Below are 21593 nucleotides of genomic sequence, written 5' to 3'. Positions count from 1 at the left end.
GGTCCTCTCAGTGAGCCCCTTCCCGCGAGAGCCGCTCCGCCAGGGCCGGCGGGAGGTGCGGCCGCAGCCCTCCGCAGTCCGGCCGGGAGCCGACTCCTGCCTCCCCGCCGGCTCCCCGCTTCCCCCGAGCAGGGAGAGTACGCGAAATGACTCTCGACCCTATATTTTTCTATTGTTTTGAGCCGGTGGATCAATTGTCATCAGTACTGTCACCTAAGAAGCAATGATTCCGATTCATCTTGGCATCTGATTTTATTCTAATGGGTTAAATTGGGTTCACTTTTACAATTATCCCAGGTTTGACTGCGTAGTATTGCATGACAACTCACAGTTTCATCGGGTTTGGCAAAGCGAGGTTGCTCCATGAATCCGTATATCATATCACATCAGATCAGGCTGAAGTTTGCTGTTTAGCGACTCCATTTGAGAGGCTTTTTATGAAAGTGGGAAGGGTTGATGCAGTCCATGGCTGGTTCAGTGCGATTTGAAAAAAAAAAATGTGGAGAGATGGCAACAACCCGGGGTTTGCTGCTCAGCTGTGAATAAGCACAGAACGAAAAAAGCGACGTGATGGGGAAACGCTCAGCTCGCTACAATATTTTTAACAGCCTCTCAGTCCTCGCCTTTTTTTAATTTCCTAATATGTTCTTTGCTTTATTAGTTTTATTTACAACCAGCTCCCCATTAACACCTCACCTGATTACTGAGGAGCTGAGACAGCTAATCAAGAAAATCCAGCAAACCAGCCAAAATCGAGAGGTGGGATTTATTTTTTGCTTCATTCATTCTTCCTATTTATTTATTTATTTAGTTAGTTTTAGAAAATATCTCGAAACAAACAGAAAATAAAAGGCAGGTATCTGTGTGTTGGCAGGAGGTCAGGGGTTAGAAATTCACGTCAATTCTATATCAGAGGCTATGGGGGGGGGGGAGGAAGAGAGAGGGAGAGAAGGGAGGAAAAAAAAATCTTTCCACCAAGCAGCTTGTTTATTTTAATTAACATAGGGATCCTCTGCTAGGAACAAGGAACAACCTCCATCTACTGGCTAGATCATTGCGTCTCTTCTCCATCCAAAACCCATCCCTCATCACTCATTAAGGAGGGTACAATTTTGGAAGAAGCTTCTAAGGTCTCAAGGTAAGCTCCTGCATGAGTCTTTGCTAGTACTGCAGCTATTTGGACCTCACGGATGTAATTTGCGTGGTGTTTCTTTGGCGTGTTGTTGTTTGTTTGTTTGGGGTTTTTTAACAACACAGAATGGTAATGTTCCCAGGTGTATTCACAAATAACATTTCATGTATCTATATTTTAATCTAGAAAAATAGCAGCCTGGGAAGGCTGAGCCATTCAGCTCAATTAAAAAGAAAAAAAATAAAAAGCCCGTGTTCTTTGCCTTTCTTTTATTTTTTTTTCCAATGGAATGGCTCCTTTCACCTGTCTGTGAATCTAGTCTGTGAGGGAGTCCTTTTCAAAAGCAGCAAAACATGATGATTTCCAGCGGTTTAATTGCAACCGGAGTACAAATCCGATTACGGTTAATATCAGACAACTAAGAAGCTGACAGTGCTGAGGTCCTGGGCGGTGAACAGTTTCATGTTAGACAATAATCTGCCTCTCCTGCTTTCTTCTGGCTGTGTGATCACTTGTTTGTGGTCAGTCACAGCGCTTGACCACGGAGATATGTGTTTGGGATTACCATGCAAAGCACCTAATTGTTTATTATTTAAATATCATCTCCTTAAGCAAATGAATACGTGTCTTAATTGACATGTTTTCAGATTACCGGGAGGTACAAGCACATTGGAGCTTTGGGGGTTTTTAATCCGATGCCGTTTATGGTTAAAGATACCCTGCGCTTGTGTCCCTCGCACCGCCAGCCCCCTCACAGCCTGGCTGGGGAGGAGAGGGGTTGGTGCCCGAATCTGCCTGCGATGCACTGGCTTTTAACATGTCTCTAACACAGTGATCCGAAAGTTGGTCCACGGTACACTCGAGAGGACTCGAGAGAGGAGAATGATGGTGGTGGTAAAATATGTTGTATCTGACTCCGAAGCGGATTTTTAAATAATGTCGGGCTTAAAAAAAAAAAAAAAAAAAAAAAAAAAAATATCAAAAAACCCAACAAGACCAAACCTCCCAAAAGCAACCTATTTGAATGCTGAAAACGACATTAGCTACATTTGATACCACCGCCGAGAGATGTAACTCTATTCAGATTTTCCTTCTTTGTGTCTAGATTGCATGTAGTACCCGCGGACTTCACAAAGAGATGAGGTTGTTCATTAATAGCACTGTACTCCAGCATAAGCTCGTAGAGCAGAAAATAGTGTTAGGATTTAAAAATAGATCTGGCTTTAACCACCCGACTCGCAGGCAACAGGATCGTAATCCTGTTGCTGTTTTTACTACGCGCTTTAAATTTCTGGAAATGATTAAACTGGAAGTGTCTTGAAAAGTTCAGGTGCTGACGGAGAGGGTGTGAAGCCCTGGTGCCCTACGGGGCGGGAGGCGGCTGGCCCGGGCAGTGCCCTACGCCTGCAGCCGGGACACGCCACGGCCTCAAATAGGGCAGGCGAAATCCAAACCATTTCTGCTTAAAGAACACCCCCTCCTCCCCACCCCCAACCCCCGCCTGAACACCCTCCCCTTTCTCCTAATTATTGTTGGTCAATTATTAATTTGCATGTAGACCTTGCCCTAAATCCTCCGAACTAAACACAAGATCGTTCACGGTGTGATAGGCTTTAGACGGTAGCCCGTGGCCAGGGAGAACGCGGGCTCCGTGGCAGAGCGGATCCCAGTGACCGCACGCTGAAATGTGCCCAGGGCACACGCTAATTGCGAAGGTGGAAGCGGCTCCAGGCAGCGCCCGGGGACCTGCGGGCAGGGGCTGCGGGCAGGGGCTGCAGCGGGGCGCGGCGGGATGTTCGTGGGAGCTCTCCAGCCCTGCGTGGGCAGACAAACGCTGGACTTGTGAAAATCCCCACAGCGATGTGTTCCACACACACCCCCCTCCTACCCCCCCCCATTAGCTTGGGGAGCCCGGGTAGAGCCTTACAAAAAGGAAAAAACTGAGAGCGCCTGTCATGTTACTAAAATATTCTGAATATTGCACATCAGATATCCTTCCCCAAATGCTGCAGAGAAAGGAGATGAAAGCGCCCTACAATGAGGAACAGCTAATGCCGATGGATTCATGAGGGACAGGCGCATAGATTTGGATTTTAGATTCCCTGTCGTGTTCTTTTTGAGCTTTTCTCTCCCCTCCCCAAGCAAACCAGCAAAACTATACGGAGCCCCTCGTGCTATAATGGCAACCTCTCGCTACCAGCCTGCCTCAGAGCAGTGGAGCATCAGTTCGCAGCGAGGAATGAGATCTCAGGAACATTGAAATAGATTTACCTTGATCTCCTACAGGCCTTTTGGAAACGGATAAGTCACGTTTGATGCTAGCAACAAACTTTTGGTGTCCCTTTAGGTAAGAAGTGGTCTGCCAGCATTAGGATGTTAATCAGAAAACGCCTTGGAAACCGCTGGCCTCCTTTACTGTAGCAGCAGTAGCTAGTAGCGTATCCTTAACCGTACCTGATGGAGCAGAAAGAAAGGACCCTCTAATTAATTAAGTGTGCCCAACCGGAGGAGGCTCAGTCATTTCTGAGTTTTGTTATGAGTCTGCCCAATTACTCCTAACGGCGCCATCGAGGTAAGGTAGAGACGAGAATTTAACAAACAATATTTTCGGTGTCTCTGCCTTGGACCAATACTTTGACACCGCACCTGCAGAGCATTTCGGTGAACCCGAGAGAGCAAATGCGAGATAAGCAGGGGGAGAGGGGAGAGAGGAGCGGTGCCCGCACCCGGAGCGCCAGAGGCGGGGGCGCAGCACGCTCGGGGGGCTCAGTGTCCCCACTTTAGCCCTCGGAGGGAACTGGGCTCCGCGGTCGCCCAGGGGCTTCCCCAGCCCCCTTCTTTCCCCGCTGCCGGCGGACGCGATGAGTTTGGCGGTGCTCAGCCCGGCAGGGACACGGTCACAGCGGGACGGCGGCGGCGGAGCCTCCGGGAGGGTCTGCGGGGGTGGCCCGGGCTGGCGGGAGGCGGCGGAGGTCTGAGCCCGGCACACGCCGGGGTGTCTTTGGCAACCCGGGCGCCACGGGAAATGCAGACCATTCCAGGAGAACAGACGCAACACGAAACGGAGGCAGGGTGAGTTACCCCGACAGCATAGCTGGACAGGAATACAGGAAAATCCAGTTCGAAAGGGGAAAAAGCCGAAACAAACCCTGAACGTGCCTGTAGAGAGGAAAGACTATATTGGAACGATTAGAAATAAACTCATCTCTAAGTGAGATTTTTTGACCTCTGTCGACAGAAATCGCTGCAATCCCCCAAGCCAGGCGGTACCTGCCGAGCGCACAGGGGTTCGTCCCCCGCCCGTGGCGCGGCCGCCCCTCTCTCCCCCCTCTCCAGGCCGCTCCACAAAGGCCGCGGGCCCCGCAACCGCTCCCCGGCGGGACTGGGGTCGAGAGGGAAGCACCTTCGCCCGTCTCCTGGAGCAGCCGGGGCGTCGCGGAGGGGCGGCGGAAAGGAGGGGGTGGGGATGGATTTGGGGATCCCGAGCGAACAGCTCCCGTATCCCGGATCGAATCACCTTGTTTATTTTTTCCTGATGTCTTATTGTGCTAATTGACTTGTTTTCTCCAAGGAAAGCCTATCTTTCCCTCCTTATTACCAACACACAGATTTTTTTTTTTTCCAGACCGGGAGTGCTCTGCAGGAGACTACGGCTTATGGAGGGATCTGCCCTTTTTGAGGGAGATTCCCTTAGCCCTTTGAGTCTCGTTGGTTTTATAGCTATTACTCTCTTATTAAAACACACACATATATACAACACATTGATTTCCATCCAAAAGGGCTAATTACATTACTTACAGTAAATAGCAGCCCTGCTGTCCAGGGTCTAGTGTGCCAACAGAGAAAAAAAATCCAGACTTATTTCACTTGATTGACTTCATCTTTGTGTGAAATTGTGTTTTATGAGCTGTATTCTGGCACTCGGAGGAATGTAGCAACATTCAATCTGCAAATAACATTAATTTTAGCTACTTAAGGGGGAAAGAGAAGGGAGGAAACTGGCTGCCTGAATCTTGGGTTACATGGAAGAGGTGACTCGAGGAGCCCCTGAGGATGTCTCTGGGATGCTTTGGAAAGGAAGTGGGGGCTGGGGTACTTCTTTCACTAGTCGCACTCGGGTTTGGTGTGGAGTGTCCCCCAGGGAGCAGGGAGCGCAGGACTGCCGCCAGGAAGATCCTTCAGTAGGGATCGAGGTGTCAGGAAACAGCCGGCAGCTGTTTCAGGGAAAGGCAAGGAAGAGTGGTGTGAAAAGTAAGTAGGAAAACGGGAAAAGAAGGGGAAGGGGAACAGACAGAGAGATTAGACAGGAAGGAATGCATCGCCCAGTCCCCTACACACAGTGATCACTCGCACTGCGCGGCCGGGGAGCGGGAGAGGGGAGGCAGGGAGGCAGTCCCGTCGGCCGGGGCTGTCCCCGCAGGCTGCCCGCGGAGGGGCCGCATCCTGCTGAGGGTGCGGGTGGGGGCTCCGCGGGGCAGCGCCCCGGTAAGCGCTCCATCTGCCCGGAACTCTCTTGCTTCCGAAGTTCCCTCCCCCCCAGCACTCCTCCGCGGCCCCCCGGGCCCGGGGAGTGGTCTGGCCGCTCCATCCCGCCTCGGCTGCCCCGCCACGGCGCTTCTCTTCCTCTCGCCTTCCCGCGGCGGCGGCAGGAGCGGCGGTGCCGGCCCGGGCGACCGCGGAGAGGAGGTTCCCGCGGAGCGGCCTTGAGGGGAGCGGGGCCCCCGGGAGGGGAGCGGGGCCCCCGGGCCACCCTGCCCCTCGCCAGGCGCCGTCGCCGCCAACTCCCGGGACTCCGTGTTTGGGGGAGGTAATAAACCCCACCCCACCCACAGCTCCGACCGTAATGTTTGTCACTGCTTGCCCATCACTAGGGGTTGAGAGGAGTATGACAGGTCTTTGTTGTCTGAATAAAAATCAGCGGCAGCTCAAGGGAGAGAACTCCTCCTACTAAATTATCAAAAATGGGCTGGCTTTAGTCTCTTAACAAATTGGACAGAGCTCCGGAAAGCAGCAGTCCCAAATCCAACCTACAGGCACTGGGAACTTTAAAGCAACCAGGGACTGCTGAAAATAGCACTTCTTTTTGCTTTCTTTGTATTCAAAACTATATCCTTTCCCGACCGATTCTACTGCCCCAGGTCCAAGTTTCTCCAGTCAGGAGCCCCAGCTCTCCAGAACAGTAACAGATCCTTTAGCTCGCTTTTACTATTTTATTTTTAGAACTAATTATTATTACATTTTCTCCCCCTTGTTTGTTTTCTGCACATCTTCAGGAAGCCCTCGGTGCTTGTGCAAAGAGAAGCTCCTATTGCAACCTCCCTCCCTGCGCTGTGCGCCTCGGTGTAAACATTTTGGATGATCTAAAGACTCTGGGGTCTGTATATGGAAATAGTGGGGTGCAGAGCAGAAGAAAATACTTGTCCTTTCCGTCCCCCAGCCATGCTTTTCCACGGGATCTCCGGAGGCCACATCCAAGGAATCATGGAGGAGATGGAGAGGCGATCCAAAACCGAGTCCCGCCTGGCCAAAGGGGGACAGATGAACGGCCGAGAAACGGTAAGAAATGAGCTGGCACTTTTTGCAAGGGAATCCCCGCAAGCATGGACCGGCACCGGGATAGACCTTGACTCTGGGAAGAGAAAGGCGCCGCTTCCCCCTTCCCCTTCCCTGCCACCCCTTGCTTGTCTAAACCCTTCCGAGGCTCCCTGTAAATCCACCCGTAACGTTGGGTACTATGCTGGCCAGGCTCGGTTATACCTTTGACTAGTCAATGTTGTTGCGTGTGCTCTCTGGAGCAACGGGGAAACTATTTTAAATCATACCAGGGACGGGTTTTCAGCCCTTACGGTGGAGCAGCCTTTTGCCCCTGTTCGGCCGGCTGCGGCCGCTCTGCCCCTTCGAGTAAGGCTGCGGCTGGAGCTCCCGAGGTGTGCTTTGCTTTTTTTCTACACTCCTGGAGCCTCCTAAATTAAACCTCAGACCGCTAATGCTTACTTTTTGTAACTGTTTTTGGTCTAAAATGTGTGATTGATACAAAGAGGCACCGCTCTCTCTGAATGTTATGCCGGCCGACTACTTTGCTTAGAAGTAACATCTCTTAGTCAAAAGGACCAAAGTCTTCAGATACGTACTAAAGGATGGCGGAGAAATCGAGTGTCACGCTGGGCTTTGTGCAAAGCGAGATCTCCCTTTCTCCAACTTGTAGGGCTTCCGCCGATCGCGCACAAGGCTCTGCACACAAAGTAACGGCCTGAAAAACTGCTTTAAGGCTTTGGACCACAGGGTCCTTTCCACCTCCTCTTAAATAAACTCACGCTTTGTTATATGAGGATTTGCAATGTAAATTTAAATCGCCTTTTCAATTGCTGCAAAAAAAAAAAGGGGGGGCGAGGAACACAACTTCGGATTGGAAAATGAATGCGGAGTTGCCACTTTAAAACAGTTGCAACTTTAGAACAAGATGTTTGGGGTTTTTTTCTCCTGTTACTTTATCAGCAAATGCTGCCCCAAGTTTCACGGCAGAGCTTTTGTCTCCGCCGTCCCTCCATCTCCCTTTGTCCCGAGCGACACTCCTCGTGGGGAGCAGATCAATGGGAACTTGCAGAAGTTTACTGACAAAAAGATGCTAGTTTGAGCTGAAACCAGCCTGTGCCACCTTTCTACCCGTGTCCCTAGCAGTGCTGGTGAGCGTTCACGTTCCCTGCTCTTTACACCATCCACCTGTCTTCTTTTTCTTATTCCTGTTCTAAATGGCCTGACTTTCTTTAGAGATGCGGTTTCGGCTCGTTTAAATACAGGTAAAGATTTACCGTAGAATGAGTGCAAGCCTGAACTCTCTGCCATAAACTTTCGGAATAGGAAAACGATATTTTCCTGCTTTAAAATGCTGTTCCTGTGAAGTGCTCTAAGATTAAAACTCTAAAGTAATGGGGAAGCCTCAGAGTTTAACTTCAGTACCTTAGGAAAGAATGAGCTCTGCTTTTCTTACTACGGCCTAATCAGTTGCCTTCAGGTATTGACATGACCTTATATCAGTAGGAGAGGTTTACTGGTACAAACACGAAAGCTGAATCGCGGTAACACTTTACTAGCGGGGATGGTCCCGGATCCCCCTTAAACTTCCCGCCGGGAACAGTTTGGTCCCAGAGAGCAGCGTCTTTGTACGAGCCCCGGGCCCTGCGCAGGACCCGTTCCCAGCCCAGCCTGCCTGCCTGTCTTCCTCTCCCTGTCTCATCCCTTGTGGTGTGGTTGTTTTGCAGAATATGCCCCCCATGAGCCCCGAGAAGCCTGCTTTGTGTGCTGGTTGTGGAGGGAAGATCTCAGACAGATATTACCTGCTGGCTGTTGACAAACAATGGCACCTCAGGTGTCTTAAGTGCTGTGAATGTAAACTGGCTTTGGAGTCAGAACTCACCTGCTTTGCCAAGGACGGCAGTATTTACTGCAAGGAGGATTACTACAGGTACAGCAATAAGTCCCTATGGGTTCAAAAGTACATCCCCTCAAAAGACATTATGAACCGAAACGTTCTTTTCTCCACATGGGCTTTCAAAGGTAGCTTTTCGCAGTCAGCGATTACTTAATCCTGAAAACGCGTCCCCTCCGAAAAGTCTCGCACGTTTAAAAACCGGACGGACCGTCAGGGGACGCGCTGACTGAGCATGTGTGGCGGTACACAAACAGGCGAAGGCTCTCCCGCTGCCCGGCGGTTTCCCTCCGTAAATACCAGCTTAAGACCCAACACAAATTTCCCTCTGCCCGCAGCTTGCCGGTTTTCCCGCGGTCCGGAGACCCACCGCCCCGACTCAGCCCCATGGAGGGTGCCCGGGCCCCGGGAGCGGGCACTGCTGATCCTGATCCGTGCCTTACAGCTCCCCGCAGCACTTCTGGTCTTGACAGGAATGCCAGGAGAGCAGGGACCGATCTCCCCCACCCCGTCCTGCCCGCGTCCGTTCGCATGGGCAGCGGGAGGGCTTTCGCCCAAGTCCTGAGAGAGTAGGTCAGCTCGGCGGCAAGAGCGAGTTGCTTACCCCGGGACCCCAGCACCGGCTCCCGGAGGGTGTCCCGACACCAGGAGGGCCAGGGGCCACAGCCGGTGACATGGGTTCGTCCTGGGGCCGGGGTCGGGGCCAGGCTCCCTCCCGTGGCAGGGAGAGAAGGCGAGCGGCACGGGGGGCAAACTCTGTCTTTGCCGTTCTAGTTGATGCCCACTTTTCCGTTTCCTTCAGAAGGTTCTCCGTGCAGAGATGTGCCCGCTGCCACCTTGGGATCTCAGCCTCCGAAATGGTCATGAGAGCCAGGGAGTCGGTTTATCACCTGAGCTGCTTCACCTGCACGACCTGCAACAAGACTCTGACCACGGGCGATCACTTTGGCATGAAGGACAACCTGGTTTACTGCAGGGCCCACTTCGAGTCCCTTTTGCAAGGAGAATATCCCCCTCAGCTGAGCTACACCGAGCTGGCTGCCAAGAGCGGAGGGCTGGCCCTGCCTTACTTTAACGGCACTGGCACGGTCCAGAAGGGGAGGCCCAGGAAAAGAAAGAGCCCTGCCTTGGGAGTGGACATCGTCAGCTACAACTCAGGTGGGAAACACACGCCGAGCCTGCCTCCCGTTCCCCCGAACAGAGCGTTCTTGGGCTTCCTCTCAGCTAGGCAGTGCGTGAGTAACTCAGCCAGGCCAAATCTTGCTTAACCATTGGAAAATCAAACAAACAGCCCTCTGAGGGTTGGAGCGTTTGCAGGAAAGCTAACAGCAGCCCTCCTCAAAGGCTGTCTTTGCCTATTAATGTCAAACACCCAAACTTAGCCACTTCCCAGGGTAAAGAAAAAAAAAAAAAAAGGAAAATGGAAAAACCCCAACCCAACCCCACATAGCTCTTTCTCTATAGGAATCTTAGAGATAGTTTATCATTATTTATATTTGCTTAGCTAAAAGCATTTCACCGTTTAAACCTCAAATTAGAAGTAACCAAATGAATCAGAAGAAATAGAATAAAAGGTATAGTATATGGCTCCTATGCCAATGTACTATGCACATAACTCGATTTAGATATTCAATTTATAGTGATTAATTCTTCAGGCTGAATAATTCTGTTTTACTGGCACATAAAAGATCAAACTGTACAAGAGGTCAATGAATGCATGTTGTTCCGTGTAACTAAACACTAACAAATGTAATTAAGGAGAACGGTTTCTATTCTCTCAGCAGTAGGAAAGAAAAAAAAGTGTTATCCTGTATTAAATATCTTTCCTGACTCCAGTCGCTGAAGTACCCAAACCGTGTATAAACAGACAGTGCAAGTGGCCAGAGGCAAAGGAGTTTCAGGTCAAGCAGTTGAGGCAGAGTTTCATTAGATGGAAGACGAAAGCAGTGAGGGTAAATACGAACTAGCAAACTCCTAACTTCAAAATTATTTTAGCAAAACTCAAGCTCCCGATGGTCAGTAACGAGGAGAGAAAGCTGTGGGAAGCAGGAGAGGTGCAAGGTGCTTCACCACGAAGCGGGCAGCCGTCCCGGCCGGGATAGGGAGCCGGGGGCTCCTTCCTCAGGGCTGCGAACCGCTGGCCCAACCGGGACAGGGGTCAAGGGCTCCCCTTCTGACAATCGCGGTCGGTAGCAGTGCACTGCTATCGGCCCGGAGCTCTCTCCCCTCCACCAAGTTCATTGAGATCCATAAGGAATCCTCCACCGCCCCCTGCCCTCCCCATCCCTCCCCCGGCACCTCCTCTGGGGCCACTCGTGAAACGGGCTTTAGCTCGGAACCAGGGAGCTGTGCAAGGCGATTTCATCTCCTCTGATGCGTAGACCTTGGAGCCAGGGTAATCACTGCGCTAATTGTTCCTTGTTAATTGAAGATGACATTGGAATCCCTGGCTACGGAGCAGCTTCCAATCAATCCTGAAAGCTGCTAAAGAAAAGGGAACCTGTAGCGCAGCCAGGATTCATTCAACCCAGGCTTCGAATGGTGGATTTTCCGTGCGCCCGCGCTCCTCTCTGTGCTGTCCCTGGTCCACACACTATCACCCGAATCCCCAGATTCATAAAGGGAAATATTACTAGAGATAATTTAGCGTTAGAACTAGGACCAGAAATTAGAGAAGAATGAAGAGTTGTGGGTAGGATAAACCCCTTAAACTTCAGTTCAGGACTCAAGAGAGACATTATTTGCAAAAGCTGACATAGCTTTTGTGTGTTAGTCTTAAAACTCCCCTTCTTTACAACAACGGGTCATATAAGATGTACCACTGACTCCAAATGAGATTAAAAAGCACTACCCGTTATGAAAATCCATCTCACTGCATTGAGATCTCACAGAATCCTCCGGGCAACGGACAGAGAGAATAAAAAACCCCAACAACAAATCAACAAACGCTCGAATCTGATGCTTTGGACTCAGGCTAGATGGCTGAGAAATCTGTTCTGTTAGGGCCGTGATTTTATTTTTTTTTTATAAGTATTATCTAATAATGTCCAGGGTTGACACATGGTCTCGAGAAAGTACAGTTTACAGCCAAACCGTGTACCCGGTGCAAAGGACCCCAGACCACTGAGCCACTGCGCTCCATATCCAGGGGGAGGAAAACAAATCTGTAACAGTTACGAAATGAGTTGCAGTCGATGAAATCTCTTCTTGAGAGAAAAAAAAAAAAATCTCTAACTAATTGGCAGCCACTTCCCTATACACACTTTTCGTCCCTGCCTTGTGACTCGGTAACTGGTCTTGCACGTAATTATTTACAAAGGGCAAGCGGTGCACAGAAAATTAAATGTCGGACACACCATTAGCGCTTCCAAGGCAGGAGCGGGACCCCGCAGCCCACCCGGCAGGCCAGGCGGGCCGGGTCCCGGGCCATGGCTGCGGTGGTGCTGCCCCTGTTCCCCCGGGACGGGAGGGCCGAGGGGCCCCGGGCTCAGCCCTGCCCCGGACTCGGCTCTGCGCTAAAGCGCTCCCGGGCCGAGACACAGCGCTCCGTGCTGGCAGCTCCTCACCGACAGCCAAAGCTTCCTCTTGGCACTCCGTGTTCAGTGGGTACCACGGCTTTAACTTCCCCGGCAAGCCAAGGCGGTGTCCTACCGAAACAGCCACCCCCGCGGGTGTCCGTACCCATGTGCCAAGACACTATGGGACACGAACCCGACCTTTAAAAATAAAACTCCGACGAAGCTGTAACAACTTCCCCCAGCTGAGCATAAGAGTGTGTGTATTCACAGGCCATCCTGCAGGCCCTGGCTCAGATTTGCCTCCACATTATGTTTCAGGGGAGCTGAGTGCAGGGCCAGAATGGAAAATCCGACCCTGCTGCCGGATCTACAACAATTTTTCTCTTCTGTATTTTGTTTGGTAGCTTAGTTTCTGTTTCCCAACTCCTCGGTTGTAAAGTGGAGACACAACAATAAATAACTCAAAATGTTATGAGGTAAAAGTCATTCATACCTGTGAGCTGTCTGGAATTAATGTGAAAAATGGAAGAAACTATTCAAAAGTACTTAAAACATTCAAGGCTTTCTCTATATTACCTCTTATATCATGGAATTAATATGTATTTTGTGGGAAACTGTGTTGACTTACAGCTCACAGGATATAGAAATGAGATGGTGAAGAAGATTTGCCTAGGAAAATATTTTACACAGCTGTTACTCAGAGCTGTTTACTTTGTTTCATTATATGTATGTATGTGTGAAAAACTATGAAGAATTCCCTTGAAGAATTCTTGGTAATAAGGGGCAAACTATTCTAGCTCTTTTGAAAGCAAAATTAAACAACCCTCCAATCCCACTGCAAAGGAATGAGCAATAATGTCTTACTTGATTTTTTTCTTCCCCTTAATTTTCCAGGAGACAGTGCAAAACTCTGCTCTGTGATGTGGCCAAACCACATAACACTCTTTCACCCATGTAAAACAGAGAGTGAGTTGTAATCATTGTGCAGGATTGTCTAAGGATGCTTGGAGCTCTCTTCCCATTTTCTCTTGAAAATAAAAGCTGAAATAAAGTAAACCACAGAAAAAAAAAAAGAGGAGTACAGAAGCAAAAGCAGTAAGCGGGACAGAGGAGCCTGAGGAAGTTTGTGTTGCTACTGTAAACCTAGGAAAAACAACACAAACAAGCAGCTTGCAACTCTGAAGTAAAATCTGAAGGCTGAATTCTGGTACTCTGATTTATGTCAGCTCATAAGTTACAGCCCACGCAGTTCGACTGAAGGCAGTGTGATTGCTTGTGAAAACAAGTAGTAAATACAATCCAAATCTGGCCTGATATTGTTTTTAAGGCAACTTTCAACTCCTGATATTTTCAGAAGTGTCAGCTTACTTTGTTTGAAAGCGAAGATATACTTCTTACCAAGACTAGAAGCAAAGCTAGCTATAATTAAATATTCACCTGATTTTCTGTCAAAGTGTTGTCTTACCAGCATCTGTTCATGTTGACTTGTCTTATAATTCAAAAGAGAAAACATCTTCAAGAAACTTTTTATTTTCTCCTGGTTTCAAGTTGCTTTGTCTCTGTTTTCAGCACTGCTGACATCAGTCTGTCTGTACTGTGCGCTTTGTCTCTTTCTCTCTCTTTCTCCCTCTCTCTTTTTAAATTAGGAGTGGGGATCAGCTAGGCCTTGTAAATAATCCAGTAACTATTGGAAGGTAGTTCAAAAGTCCAAATGAACAACTAATGAAACTTGGTTTAATTTACAGACATTGTGAAACATTTTTAATTAGATCTTCTTTAATTAATATTCCCTGCTATGATGACACATTAATTTTCTTCTGTGAGACTAAGCTATCTTTATAAAATGAGATCCTAGAAATTGCTAACCCTTCTGTTTAAGCTGAAAAGAAAAATATAGATATATTTCTTACTTTTTTTTTTGCCTATACTGTTATTTCTTTCCCCGATATGAAGTAATGATGCCACTTTTCCCAAAGAGCTGCAACTCCTGTACATAATTCACACCCATAAAAGTGTAATCTGAAACAAACTTATCTTTCATAGACACTTTGAAAATCCTGAATCAGGGGAATCAGGGAAATCAGGGAAGCTCTCTTCAAGTTTTCAGCCCCTAGCTGGTTGCTTGTAGAAATGTCCTAAATCAGTATCAAGTAAGAGCTACTGCTGATTGGGATTGGGATTGAGGGACTGAATCAAGCCTTGATGCAACTGCTTTCTAGACATGTTTTACAGATTAAGGTGTTTGAGCAATTCATATAAACTCTCATGCAGAGTCCAAAAGCATTTATTTTATCAGCAAAAACACTCCAGATTTTACACTTTCTTGATGAACTGTCATAAGAAACTTTCCTGCTGCACATCTCCTTTTATAGTTGCTTGTGATTTGGGGAAAAGCTCAGGAATGTTCAAAATGCTGGTTTGACCTTTATTCTTCTCTCAAGCTAAGAGTGTTTCAATGAGTGAGATTTCAAAATCTGAATGAGATTCCAAATGACTCTTTGAATGCCCAAAGCAAAACCATCACCACAGGGAAAAGACTAAATGCTAAAGGAGAGAAAACTTTCTAAATCTGCCCTTAGTAGGTACAGGCCTGGGGGACACAGCATGTTTTAAGAATAGGAAATTATAATATTCTGGATCTTTTTGGGTCTGATTCAATTATCACATCTGTACTTATCCATGTACCATCTTAGCCCTTTCTTCCTTCCTTTCTCTCTTGTTTGCTTCCTTCTAAACTGCATGTGACTTAAGATTTTGCCTTGGTTCCTTTATCCTACGTGATGCATGGCCACTAACTCCTTGTTCCACTTTGTTTATTGGACAGGTTGTAATGAGAATGAGGCAGATCACCTGGACAGAGACCAGCAGCCTTATCCCCCGTCCCAGAAGACAAAGCGCATGCGCACCTCCTTCAAACACCACCAGCTTCGTACCATGAAGTCCTACTTTGCTATCAACCACAACCCAGATGCCAAGGACCTCAAGCAGCTTGCCCAGAAAACAGGCCTGACCAAGAGAGTTCTGCAGGTAAGAAGCCACATCACAGGCTTGACAGCATTTCCCCCTACCCCTGCTAGTCAATAGCGTTTCCCTTATGTGTAATAAGAGCAATATACATAGAAATACTTTTGCTAGGTGTGTCCCTAGTGGGTGTGCAGAGGGGTATGGTGTTACGTGGCAGGAGTGTCGGATGTATGCCTTACTGCCCCAAGGCAGCCGAATATGAAAGTGTGGTTTATAATTAGTGGCAACCTCAACATGAGGAAACTGTCTTCAGAGTCTACCAACCCAGCAGATATCCTGGGATTGGTAGTCTCTCCATGGTGATCTCACTAAGGGTAGAAGTAGCAAATATACTAATTTTATGCACACCGGGTGAAGCCTTTGGGCTCCCCAGAAGTAGATAATATGGCCCCTCACTAAGAGATCCCCCACTATGACCAACAAGCTTTGACCAACATGATCCTCCAGGACCAGCTGGCTCCCTCTCTCAATGCTTGTTAGGCATCTGTTATCATTAAGGGCCTACATAGTCAAAAGTCACTTCCCTATGAAGGACAGCCTGGCAAATTATGTTAAACCCCCCCTATGTGGTGTGTGTTAGCTCAGTGAAGTTAAAGTGAGGTGTGTATTATATGCAGAGTGCCAAAGAAGGGCAGAGATTGAGGTAGGAGAATTTATTAGCAGCAATTCCTTGTCCGTGTTACATGTCACCTAAAAGATTTTCAGTGAACCTTACAGAACAGAAAGACTAGGTGACCCATATCAACAGTCTGTATGATAGAGATGGTGTAATTACCCCTCCTTCCTCTTCATCCTTTTCAAATAATCAAGACAAACTTTCAGCCTTGGCAAAAATCTGCTCATTCACCCTTTGCCTCAATCTTTATCATGTGTCTTGACCCCAAAGCTACCCAGCCCAAGGAACACTACATGGTCATCAAGAAAGTTGCTTTCATTTGGGGATTGAATGAGTAGATTTTTCTTAGGGCTGCTCTGAAAGGGCTGCACGTGGGGCTGTGATATTCCAGTGAGCATCTGTAGCACTGGGCCTGTGAGAAAGGCGGTACCACCAGTAGCAAGAATGGCTGTAGAATGACTTAGGTGATGGGCCACACACAAAAACAAACATCAAAAATGACTTAGGAGCAAGAACAAAGACAAAAATGAGCAAAACAAAAACAAGCATCGGTAAAGAAATCAATTGGGATTGGTTTGCAGGTTTGGTTTCAAAACGCAAGAGCCAAATTCAGAAGGAACCTTTTGCGGCAGGAGAATGGGGGTGTCGATAAAGCTGATGGCACCTCACTACCGGCACCGCCCTCAGCAGACAGCGGCGCACTCACTCCACCCGGCACTGCGACCACTTTAACAGACCTGACCAATCCCACTATCACTGTAGTGACATCAGTGACCTCTAACTTGGACAGCCACGAATCCGGGAGCCCCTCACAAACTACCTTAACAAACCTTTTCTAACATTTCAGGTTTTTTGTTTTTTTTTTTTTTGTTTTTTTTTTTAATTCTTACTCTTCATTATTATTATTATTATAATTATTATAATTATTATTATTATTTTCAAGCCTTTTTTTTAAAAAAAAACAACAAACCAACAAACCAACAAACAAACCCACAGAATATTTGGGAAAATAAACAGCTTGATGTGTAGCATCTGCAGCCACTTGGCGAATGAGTTTGAAGTCATATGTTGCTATAATAAATGAACATTTACTGTTGTTAAATTGTACTCAAATTTTTTAAATTCATCAAATGACCTAAGAGAAGGTTTTGAATCATTCTCATAAGTGCCTCTTAAAATTGTATGTTACTTATTTCCAGAACCTTGAAAAGAATTGATTGTTACCACAAAAACAAACAAAAAAAGTTTCTTTCCCTTCTGCATAACCAGATAAAAGCCAGCATCAAAAGAATGCTGCTTCAGGATTGTATGTTCGCTTTCAGCATTTAAGAACCCTAAATTTAATTTCATTTTTATAATGCATCCAAAAGTTTTGTATGATTTATTTTTTTAAATGTTGAATATCAAATACAAAATTAACGAAACTAATCATTGCAACAGTCAGACTGGAAGTGCCAGTGCTCTTTTCTAATGCATAAGTCACAAGCCTGATCCTCCCTGAGCACTGGGGATCTCACTGGGATAGCTAAACGCTCCTCTGCCAGTTCTTCACCCAGCTGGGACGTCCTTGGCCACCACTGAAAGCCATGCCTGGATGGAGGACTTGGAGAGACCCAGTGATGAGAGTGCATGTGGGTGAGGATGGCAGGATCAGGCCGCTGGTCTCCAAATTTGTGTCCTGTACATTAAGAAGACAAGATCTGGGAAAAACCCTCCAGAATGAGCTCCCTCCTATAAGAATATTAGTAAATTAATAATAACAGAATAACAATACAGGTGAGGAGTCCTACTGATCTGAAATATTGCATAGGGAGCGGTTTTAATTTTTGTCTGTCAAGCAGCTCTGATTTGGAATTAAAAAGAATAAAAATTGCAGTTTGCTACATGGCTTTGATGCCGTACCATCAAAGCACACAAGAGGTTGCCCAGCTACTTTAGTAAGCATAGAAATAATTTCCAGGAAGGTGCATGCACATGTACTATTAAAATGAATTTTTGGTAAATCCTACTTTTTTTTTTTCCAGGGAAAATGGAAATAAGCAAAATATAATTTATTAAGATGTTTAAGGAAAATTATTTCAGTACAATTTATTCATTACTATTTTGAATTTACTTTAGATGTTTCCTGAGATTGTATCAGACACTTGGTTTAACACAGGAACTTAAAAATCTTTAGTTCATTAATATCTCTAACATATACTTTAACTTTTTAAACTTTGTAGAAAAGAAAAAACTGTTAGCAAAAATCGTACAAAACCAGGAATTGGCAGTGAATAACTTTAAAGCCGATAAACTCAGAAGCCTTGTGGATGCTGATCTGAATACATTTCTTAGTTTACAGTAGTGATCTTTCTTTTTTAGTTTTATTTAAGCTAAAAGTCTGAATGGTCTGGGCAGTGGTGAATGTTCATTTGTATCCTTTTATTGTAGTTGAACACCAATTAGATTGTGGAGAGTCTCAGAAACAAAAACGAACAAAAACCAGTCAAGATCTATGTCTTGCTTTTAGTGGATTGTTAAGAATAACTTTGCACATATACCCCACTTTTTAAACACCATCAAATCTCTTTTTGGTGGTCAAAGTGGCTATTTAATATATTTTAAAGGTGTCCTTTTTGGCTGTATAAATGTGTGGTTACATATTGACAGTTCACTGCCCACATTAAAGTGCATTATTGTAATTTTTGCTCAGGGTTTTTAGAAAATTAGCACAGAAAAGTAGCTTATTTTTAAAAAAAGATGACGGAAGAGATGTTAACACTGTAATAGAAGAAAGGTGTGTTTGCCATTATATATTTAGCAAGTATGGTTATCATCTTCTACGGATATTGAATCTTGACTTTTCCTATTTCTATTACCTTATGGGCATTTACCACTAACCAGACCAAACGACCTTGGTAAGGCTGAGATCTTTATTAATACACTTTTACAGGTAAAAATATTGATACTTATAAATTTTGTTCTTTGACAGAACAATATATGGTACTAGAGATCTACTTTATTAAGTAGACTAATTAAAACTCAGTTCTACTATGTGCCTTATGATATACCTTGGGAGTAAGTTTGTGAAAAATCAGGATATATGTGTTGTTTGTTAAATTAACTGTTTTAAGCCCTTTTGACACCTCACTAGTTTTGTACTGTTTTACCTCTTATTTCTGAAACTCTTTTTATGGTGTATCCTGTTAGAGGGGACAAACATGTCATAGAAAGCAGTTGTGCACTCTTTCAGATATAGTTGATAAATCCAATAATCTTATATATTGAGCTTCGTGTTTATAGTACAGTAAGTGGTCTAGCAAAATTGTCCATGTTTCTTTGTTTATTGATAAATGCATTGTATAGAAACTATTTCCCCTAAATATTTATGGACCAAACAATTGTGATATATCCTATTAAATTTGTGTGAATAAACCATTTTGATTCTAAGGAGTTTTATTTCCCATCAATTTTTTGTTGTTTTTTTTTTTTCCTTTTTTTTTTTTTTAAATTTAAAGTCTACGTGTACCAATGCGTCTCTTTACTTTTATGGTACCTATGAACAATTGGTATTAAACACAGAAACACAGCCTTTTAAATTTTTTAAAATATGGTTCCTTCTTAGGTTTTCAATTTCTTCCTATTCGATGTATATGCTACTGCTGGTGCAATTTAGATTTTAGCCATTTAAGCTCCTTTTTTGAACATGCAAAGTAATGCCCCACTGATTTGATATTGAAACCCTGTCTTAGACTTCTAAAAGAGCCAGAAAACTAGCAGCTAAAGTAATTGCATGACAAATATAACCTAAATAGTATGATGAAATGAATCAAGATTTAATGCTAGGTATATTGAACACAAAATAGAATTGCAGACCCCGAAAAGCCAGGTTGCTCTGTAGTTTAATAAATTGTCACTATGATTTCTTTCAGGGAGAACAAATCATGGGGCATTACAGCCAAACATCCCGACGTTTGAAAATTCCCTAAAGTATTAAAAGAAGGGGAAAAGTTTGATCGGAAATCCACTGCAGTGAAGACAAAGACAATATTAGGTTACGATAATCATACATTTAAAAATCTATTGAGCCAAAAAATAAAAATAAAAGACTTGATGTCATTTCCTGAATGTTAACAAAACATATGTTATTTCATGGTGTCTAATTAACAGAACTGAAGGCTTCAACAAATTGTGTGGTATCAAAAACAAATTTAGAGAAACTATGTATAAAACCAGAGCAACCTGGCAGCAATCTACCCAGCCCATATTCGACGAAACCTTTTCTTTAAAAAAAAAAAAAAATCACATTTGTCAAGCACAAGTACTTGTAAAATAAAATCCGAGTGCATTCATTCCACTTGCTTGCTAATGTGTACTAGTCATATCTGTTAAATGGATTTTTGTAAATTCAAAGAGAACTTTTCACTCATCCAAGATCATAGGAATCAAAACCCAGTAACTTTAGTACTATTGTTTCCGAATTAATTTTCTTTAAATGAGACAAATCTGCATGCACTTTTCCATCTGTCACATATAGTGTACATTTCTGTATAATGAATTTCTCTTTGATGTTTCTTGTATGATAGCTTTCATTAATAAACATTTTATTTGATGCAAACATAGTTAACTTTATGTAAACACATAGTCAATTGTTCCAACTAATTTAAACTTTTCTTTTGAGAAGAAGCAGTACAGTGCAGTTCTAATATGCTATATATATCTAAAATCAAAAAGAATGAGGTAGCAATACTGTTGCACAGTGTAAAATTATTTCCTTTGGTGTTAACTTTTTAATTTTTTAACTTCCTGTATAAAATTGACGTTTTAAAAATAAATTCCCATCAGCATCAACAATAAAACAACCCCCAAATTCTTCATCAATATAAGAAAACACGAGCAGTACAATATGTAAAATCCTCAATGACGTCTAGAGTACAAGGATATAATTTGTGGATCCCTGAGCTGTTTACATGGTCACTATGCAATGAGCAAGTATGCTACAGAAAGTTGGTCCTAAGATTCCCAGTCCAAATCACAGATGATTTTTACAAGCCAACAGGCAAGTGTAACAATAACCACGTCTTAGTAATGAGGTTTTGTAACTGTTAAGCAACTATTTGCAGAAAGATTTTTTAAAATATATTCCTATTTAGCTGTATAGCCAAAGCATATGTTAAACAAATTAACATATAAAAGATTTGCTAGAAAATCTTTCATTAAGATGACATTTTTATTATATACTAATGAACCCTATGTAAACAATGTAACTTTTATGAATGATGGACATTAAATATTTCACTTACGTGTATCCTCAGCATTTTGCATGTTTTCTTAAGCTTTTCCAGTTTCAGAATTCTAAAAAGAAAACCATACAATTCTTAACGACATAAGACAAAGTTATGTACAGATTACTGCAGCGGTCTCTGGAAGCTGGTAACTAAGAGTGTTCTAATGGCAATAAAAAGGTATCATTTATTGGTGGTAATTATGAGAAGAATTGTTTAAACAACAGTTTTATAGTATGTTGTAAAGTTCTATTGAAAAGGTTAGCATAGTGAACTTAATTCAAATCAGCTTGATCAGAAATTTAAGTATATTGTGAAATTCTTAAACTGAGCCTTATGAATATTTATTGCTGTAGAAAGTAAGTAAATGTAAGAAAGCAATTATTCATGTCAGCCACAATGTGGTTTCCCCCTGTTGTCCACAGGAAAATATTACAGATTTCAATTATTTCAATCAGTAAAGAACTTGGTGGTGATTAGGACCAAGAAAAAAACCTATGTGCCATAATTTTTCTTTTATAAGTCACTCTATTCTTCAGTAAGTTGAATTTCTTCTCCTCTTGGTTTAATATTTAACAGAGATATTTCTAGTCTAGATACTTGTCTTTATGTT

The 21593-nt window shown here is 44.6% G+C and overlaps 1 protein-coding gene across 9 annotated transcripts; it reads left to right on the top strand.

Moving 5' to 3' along the window:
* Positions 1–334: 334 nt before the first annotated feature.
* On the top strand, positions 335–21003 carry LHX9 (LIM homeobox 9). 9 transcript variants are annotated; one of them, XM_051804497.1, is made up of 7 exons: positions 335–759; positions 1006–1138; positions 6406–6688; positions 8392–8594; positions 9361–9716; positions 14901–15103; positions 16298–16677. In XM_051804497.1, exons 3-7 carry the CDS (start codon positions 6515–6517, stop codon positions 16553–16555), a joined length of 1194 nt encoding a protein of 397 aa, XP_051660457.1. In that variant the 5' UTR covers positions 335–759; positions 1006–1138; positions 6406–6514; the 3' UTR covers positions 16556–16677. The 9 variants fall into 9 exon arrangements, with proteins under 9 accessions (XP_051660457.1, XP_051660496.1, XP_051660478.1 ...); XM_051804536.1 differs by having other exon boundaries at positions 6570–6688; positions 16298–16555; XM_051804518.1 differs by lacking the exons at positions 335–759; positions 1006–1138 and adding an exon at positions 4143–4204.
* The last annotated feature ends 590 nt before the right edge of the window (positions 21004–21593 follow it).

The sequence above is a fragment of the Manacus candei genome, unplaced genomic scaffold (assembly GCF_025592945.1).
Source record: "Manacus candei isolate 608988 ecotype Guabito, Panama unplaced genomic scaffold, ASM2559294v1 h1tg000005l, whole genome shotgun sequence".
In the NCBI taxonomy this organism is placed as follows: domain Eukaryota; kingdom Metazoa; phylum Chordata; class Aves; order Passeriformes; family Pipridae; genus Manacus; species Manacus candei.
This window is presented reverse-complemented; position numbering and strand designations above follow the sequence as displayed.